The sequence below is a fragment of the Syngnathus typhle genome, linkage group LG15 (assembly GCF_033458585.1).
Source record: "Syngnathus typhle isolate RoL2023-S1 ecotype Sweden linkage group LG15, RoL_Styp_1.0, whole genome shotgun sequence".
NCBI lineage: Eukaryota > Metazoa > Chordata > Actinopteri > Syngnathiformes > Syngnathidae > Syngnathus > Syngnathus typhle.
The window spans coordinates 6,585,365-6,592,284 of NC_083752.1; the positions used below are offsets into that span (position 1 = coordinate 6,585,365).

General features: G+C 41.1%; 1 protein-coding gene across 2 annotated transcripts; it reads right to left on the minus strand.

The window, feature by feature from the left end:
• Nucleotides 1–102: 102 nt before the first annotated feature.
• rab6a (RAB6A, member RAS oncogene family) lies at nucleotides 103–5,174 on the minus strand. Of its 2 annotated transcripts, none has more exons than XM_061299288.1 (8): nucleotides 4,818–5,174; nucleotides 3,981–4,039; nucleotides 3,848–3,901; nucleotides 3,655–3,760; nucleotides 3,459–3,570; nucleotides 2,266–2,359; nucleotides 1,611–1,677; nucleotides 103–1,436 (listed from the first exon to the last, which is right to left on the minus strand). In XM_061299288.1, the coding sequence occupies exons 1-8, from the start codon at nucleotides 4,885–4,887 to the stop codon at nucleotides 1,372–1,374; spliced, it is 627 nt and encodes a 208-aa protein (XP_061155272.1). In that variant the 5' UTR covers nucleotides 4,888–5,174; the 3' UTR covers nucleotides 103–1,371. The 2 variants fall into 2 exon arrangements, with proteins under 2 accessions (XP_061155272.1, XP_061155271.1); XM_061299287.1 differs by lacking the exon at nucleotides 2,266–2,359 and adding an exon at nucleotides 2,698–2,791 and having other exon boundaries at nucleotides 4,818–5,173.
• Nucleotides 5,175–6,920: the final 1,746 nt, after the last annotated feature.

Genomic DNA, 6,920 nt, shown 5'->3' on the forward strand with positions numbered 1-6,920 from the left:
GGGACCGTCAATAAATAAAAGAAACGAACCAAAACAATGCAAAACAAGAAAAAAGTCATCATCGACACATTTTGTAACACTTGGACGGAATGAGTGAGTGAATTGCAGCAGTAACAAGTTCATTTTATTTTTTCCTTTGAAATCAATTCCAGAGCTACTATATTCCTCTCGAATCTAGATGTTAACACAAGCTAAAAATGTCAAAGTACAAATTGCATGATTTACCAACCTTTTAGCAGTGTGGTAGATGGAACGTGCTTAACAGACGTTTTCATCTAACGGTGATGTAGATATATGGATATTTTATTAGCAATTCAAAAGTCATATCAAGACGGGAGAAATTAAAATCATAACAAAACAGAAAAATGATTACATTAGAAATAAATACAAGTCATTGTAGATAAATCACTAACAAAAAGATCACCACAATAAAAAAAAAATCCAAATTGAAGCTTTTGACTACAATCAAACTAGAAAGGAAGCCCTCATTTTATGTTAAAATGCTCACATTCCATCTCCATTTGTAATTTTTACATTTTTTTTTTTATAATAACTCTGTATATATGAGAAAACCTTTCACAAACTGTATGATACTCTCATGTGAAAAAAAAACCCAAATACAAACTATCCAAATAAAAAGGGTAGAAAACAAAGCAAATTCAAATAGAACTATGTGTGAGGGTTAAAAAAAAAAAAAAAAGGGGGGGGGGGAGAAAAGGTGTCAGCCCTGTGTGGGAGTCATGGTTTTATCCATTTGGAGAATTTCACAACATACTGGAAAATATCAGGATAGGTGACCTTGCCACTAAAGGTTGTTGTGACATGTCACGCCCGTTTGTGACTTTCAGTCTGTGTCGACACCGAACTCTCGCCCTGATAATGCCTGTATGCTTTTTGCGTGACCATTTCCACCTTACACAAGGGTACTTTATCCAGAACACAAACTCGAAAAGAAGCCTTGCATGGTAATGTAAACAGATCCACATTGTACTTGATACTGTTAATGCAATGCTCTTTATTTATTTAACATGCTAATAACGCCATTTGGTGCCATTAAACACATTTGTTGTTTTGGATGCAAAAGTAATGTTTACACAAATGACTTCTTCAGTCCGCCACTAATTCCATCTGAACGGACAGACAGCGGAGCTCGGCGAAGATGTTGGAGCTGTGAATATCGTTTTTGTGTTCGAGTGCAGCAGTGCAAGTATTGATTGAAGACTTTAATGGCCGCCGGGCGAGAGCGAAGGTTTCCCTTTTCTTTTGGGTTGGGTTGGGGGGGGGGGGGGGTGTAGTGTTGTAGTGAAGGGTACAAATACAGACAAACAAACCCAATAAGAGAACCTTTTCCCAGTGACATGGGGGGAGAAACTAGCAAGCACAACCGCTTTCGCTGGCAGGCTGCTCTGGCAGCTTCTCCAGCTTGATGTCGATCACTGAAGGATGCATGAATTAGGGAATATCACCATTTTTTTTGCGCTGGCATATTTTGATTCACATATATTCTTCTTCTCCATATTAAGTCGTAATAGCAATACCGAGGCTGAGTATGACGTGCTTTGACAAATCCACCAACCTGCAATGGATGACATACATATACAAAAGGATACTGTCCTCTCTATTTTTGTCCTGAGCCGTGTCCATTCCAGGGAGGGCGGCTGCCACGCGACGGAAAAGCTGCAGCAGGAAAATAATCTTGTTTTGTTATCTAGACTTAGGAAATCGAGGCCATTGCAAACAGCGTGTGAAACTCAATGAAGTGACTTGCTGATGAATTTAAAGAAATGCATTGATTCTCAACATGCGACATACAGATGAGGCGCGAGTGAAGTGGAAGGTTACTACCGAGTATTCGGGGCATGCTGAAAAGAAAGTCAAATTGCGAGAGGACCGACATTTTCCTTGTAATGCAATGACTCAACACATTCATATTACTTTGGTACTTTTCAGCACTGCCCTAATACTCCTTCATTGTAACCTCTGACACATCTTTTGATATTTATCAAGACGTGTTACCGTCAGTTTTTTCACCCCATGCCAGCACAACAAGCTTTTAAATGTTGCAACATTCTTTTTATCAGTCAGCCCTATTGCTATCATCAAAAGATAGTCAAATATGATGGGCCACACCCATTTACGTTCACCACGGGCCAAAGGTCAAAGACGCCCTTTCTGTTTTTAAAGCAGGCATGCGTGTGGTAAAGCCAAAGCGGCTCAATGGACAGCGTGAACACACACGGCACGCACACACACGTCGCGCTCTACCTGCTTGACATTGTAGCCTGTCTTTGCACTTGTTTCAATAAACAGAACATTCATCTCTTTTGCTCTTTGCTCTCCCTCCTCTGTGGTAATCTGTCTGTGAGGAGTCACGGCGCAAGGGACGCACACAGACAACCAGACAGACACCCCCACAGACAGACAGACAGACAAAGGGGGGGGAGAAAAAAGCACAAGTTCAATCATTTCAAATGGATGAAAGAGTCGTGCCCATCCCTGGTCCCGCTGCCACCTTTTCAAGACCAAAAGTTCACAGTCAGCATAAGGAGGAGGTCTGAATGTAGGCCTCGACTGTGTGAGTAATATTTAGTGGTGCTCTCTTCTGAACGACACCCACTGGCGACTTTTGGAGGCGTGGCCAAGGTGGCAGCGTCGGACGGCGAGGTGACGGAGCACGACGCTCGCTCTCGCACTTACCTGCTTGACATTGTAGCCGGCTTTCGCACTAGTCTCAATAAACATTACATTTAGTTCTTTGGCTTTCCGCTCTCCCTCCTCAATAGATACTTGTCTGTGGTAGATAAAGGGGTTAAAGTTGGACATGACACGACAATGACATTTAAAAAAAAAAAAGAAAAAAAAAAAAAAAAAAGAGGCGACAACACTGGTTAAAAGGAATGCGAGTCTGCATTACCTTTCTGGTTACCATTCAAGCTGTAAAACTGTTGAATTTCAATTTCAACAAAATTCAGGAACGTACACAAAAAGCTCGGTTATGAGTAATGCTGAGTTGTTTGTATTTCCACATTGATTGATCTGCATTGCAGTGCTTTTACTGTGCTTGCGCACACAAAAACACACACAGGTATACTCAAAATGTCAACAAGCCGATCAGATAACAAATACACAATGAGAATAACTGAAAGAATATGAATTAAAATAAACAATACCTGTACATTTGTTAAATACCAATTATAACTGGTCTCAATGGAATTGTTAGGTAGAATATAAATGGAAAATGAATAGATACAACATTACAGCGTTACATGGAACCACTATTTTAGAAAGTAAAAGAAAATAGTGGTGTAAAACGCCAATGTTGACAGCCGAAGAGAGCAATATCTAAGTTGCTGCATCAGGAAACTCTAACCCACTTTGTATTGACATCCCAGCAGCAACAATTAATGCTTTCATTAGCATGTCGGCTGCCGGGCAGCAAGGAAGGAAGGCGAGATTACCTTTTGTCTGCAAGATCTGTCTTGTTTCCCACCAACATGATGATGACATCACTCCCTCGCTCCGTTCTCACGTCATCAATCCATTTTGTGGTTTGCTGGAAGGAGTTCACGTCTGCCAATGAGAAGGTGAAGAGAACCAGTGTACAACTTATTGGGACAAATCAAAGTGTAAGACACAAAATATGTCAGCGCCTACTTGTGATGTCGTACACTACGACAGCAGCGGCAGAGTCTCTGATGTAACTTGGGATGAGGCTACGAAATCGCTCTTGGCCTGCTGTGTCCCACAACTGCAATCTGATCTACAATGCAGAATGGGTAAAAGAATATAAGCGTTATGGCAACGATTCCAAATCAACACAAACACCTCAAAGTGACACAAAACTTACTGTTCTGTCCTCGAGGTACATGGTTTTCGACAAGAAGTCGATTCCTATTGTGGCCTGAAACATGGCAAGTGGAGTTTATTAGGCATATTAACTATTGAATCCATCAACATATAATTGTGATCGTTGGCCTCACTTGGTAAGTATTGTCGAAGCTGTCGTACATGAACCTGGTGATCAGCGAGGTCTTGCCCACTGAAAGCAACACACACACAAAAAAAACCATTACGTTGTCACAACTATTGACACAGTAAATGATTAGATTTCAAACAAGCAGTGTATCCAATCAGTGTCGGCGACAGTGATCCAAGCAATATCTTGCTCGTCTCATGTTTCTAAGCACTGCGATGAGTCACGCAGACTTCGAGTACAGTATTAATACTTAATAAGGCCCCTCTCGGGAGAGTGCTTTTAAACGTTTTCTGTTGACAGCCCTTTAGCTTAACATTGATAAATTAAGATTAAGAATTGTTAGTCAAGACCATTTTTTCCTTCCTTTACGATTCTGTCTTCTGTTTGACCTGGGAAATGGGTGAGAGGATGAACGCAGGAATGCTACTGGCCAGGTTTTAAACACATCATTAGGGCGGACAGTAGTAACGTTGATATTACAAACATGTACATAAATAGGGCAACAAAGGCTGATACAGACGACTTAAATCGATTTTCTAGTCAATTGTTCTGGAAGATTGCTAAACCATCACACTGCAATAACTTGACGATGACTGATTGTTAAATACACCATGCCATCGGCTACTGTTGAATTGGAAGAACCTTCCGTTTTAAGGGAGAAATTGATAGAAATAAGTTTAAGGAGTATGCATTAATACCCTATGTGGCTAATATGAGCTAGCCGCGACAACGGATTGAATCAGCCAAGCCACCCAAAGTCCTTAGCATCATATTTAAATGGACACATTTCTCAGTGATTTTGACCAAATGGCCCATTTACCCACTTAAAAATTAGACTTACCGCTCTGTTCCCCGAGGAAGACCAATTTAAATTTTCTTAGTGGGTTTCCAAAGTCTCCGGCCGTAGACATGGCTGTAAAACAAGCTCTGACGTGACTTCTCTGGAGATTCCCAGCTAGCCAGCTAAAGACACCAAATCACTTGTTTTCGAAAAGAAACTATGTGGAACGTCGAGCCGATTTGTCGCAGTCGCGACAGAAGCCAGTTGTACGTGATTTCTGCAGTGAAAATGTCTCGTTCGGATTTCTAGCCACTTTTGTGACAACTCACCGCCGAGCTGCAGACAAGTTAGCATTACAGAACATTACTTGTGTGACATGTCAACTGGCTAGTTGCCACTTTGGGCTTCTCTTCTTCTGCGTACGTAAAACAGCATCCCTCAATTATTCCGCTGCCCCCTAGTGGCGATAAACATAGCGTACGACAACAAAGAGGTTGGATTTACACCACAACTAAAACCTGACTAAAAAAAGAGCGGTAAAAGTAAACGTCCTTTACTCAAGTAAAACGAAAACTAAAGAAGTAAAGATATGTATTGAGGTGCAGAAGTAATTATGGGTTCTGCAGTACACGTTATACTACTGTTTGTCCACAGGAGGGCGGAATTTGACAACCTCTCGTAAGAATATTTGTAATGTTCTACTTGATATGTAATATACACCAACTTTAAATGATAATATGCTGCAGTGAACGTTGCTCAGCAAGCAACTGCTGGCCAGAAGGTTGAAACAATAAAAGTCATGGTCAATAAATCCTGTTTATGCTATACTGTTGTTTCATTTCTGTTCATTGCAAAGGACGAAAAGATTGATGGCTTCATCACTAACAAACCTGTGATCAATTTCATGCAAAGATTTTTTATTCATTTCAATATATCTGATATAATTAAAAAAATAAAGAGATGAGAAGATGAATAGTACTGCAATTGTATTTGAGATTACAAAGGCCTACACTTAGTTTTACACAACGGCCCCGCGATAAAACCTCCTGTCAAGTCCTTTATGACTTCCCTTTTTTATAGTAATTTCAGAATCTTTTTGCTTTACTTTACCAAATAAAAACTGAAAGAATCCATGATGCAAAGTCATATCACAGAGAACTGAGATGTGGAAGCAACCAATCATTAATAATCACATTTATTTTACTGTGAGGAAAATTTAAGTTTCCAACAAAACCCGAGCTCACAAATTGATAGTAGCATCCCACAAGAAGACACGGGTGCTTGTTTACACGTGTGAAATGAAACATGACCTTCATCCAAACGGTAAGTACACTACATGATTGGATTTCATATGAATTTAGCGCTTCGCTGTGCACAATTTCTGAGCCCTGAACCTAGCCAAACTCGAGCCATCCCCCTTCACTGTCCGACTCCCCACTGCTGCTCTCCTCAACTACGCCATATGTCCTTGGTAAGAGAATGACCTCAAGATGCTGAACTGACAAATTTGTCTTCCACTCTGTCCGCTATTAGACCTTTCTATTCATTCACCTGCATGTTTGGAAATCACATTTGTTGTTCATTTCACTAGAGCAGAATTTCTGACCTGGTAACACATTTTCACAGTGCCTATAGTTGGACGGCAGATAAAACATGAAGCATGAGTAAGAGGTAAGCTTTCAAGCGGTGATTTCAATCCGATGTGCAAATTGCTCATCATACCGCTGCATTATTGATCGACGCTGAACTAGTGCACCCAATTCTCTGTGGATGGGGAAGCCCGTCGATGACTCACAAATGTGTCTTTTATTCCCCCACCTTTATACTGTACACGGCAAATTATGGATTCCTTGAGTGGGGCTGCCTATATGTGATGACGCATCTCTGCCTACATGTGTGCGCATGATGGAGGGAGACCTTCCCATCTCCACATCACCTTAATATAAATCTAATGAATGCAGCTTTCAATGTCACAGCAAAGTGCAATACCGCACTCATGTCTCCGGAGAGGGATGGGGAGCATGCGGGATGTAATGAAGGGGGGGGTGGAGTAGGAGAGAACAGAATGAAGAGCATAGGGGCCGATTAGGCAAGGGAATATGGGAATGGCATGAGGGTTGGGTCAGGGTAAAGTCGGTGTGTTGTCATTGCTGACAGTATAAG

Coding starts and splice junctions, on each gene's coding strand:
- rab6a (XM_061299288.1), bottom strand. CDS start 4,887: ATGTCTACGGCCGGAGACTTTGGAAACCCACTAAGAAAATTTAAATTG. Junction 3,761..3,847: donor TGTACCTCGAGGACAGAACA/GTAAGTTTTGTG, acceptor TCTGCATTGTAG/ATCAGATTGCAGTTGTGGGA. Junction 3,571..3,654: donor CGTAGTGTACGACATCACAA/GTAGGCGCTGAC, acceptor TCTCATTGGCAG/ACGTGAACTCCTTCCAGCAA.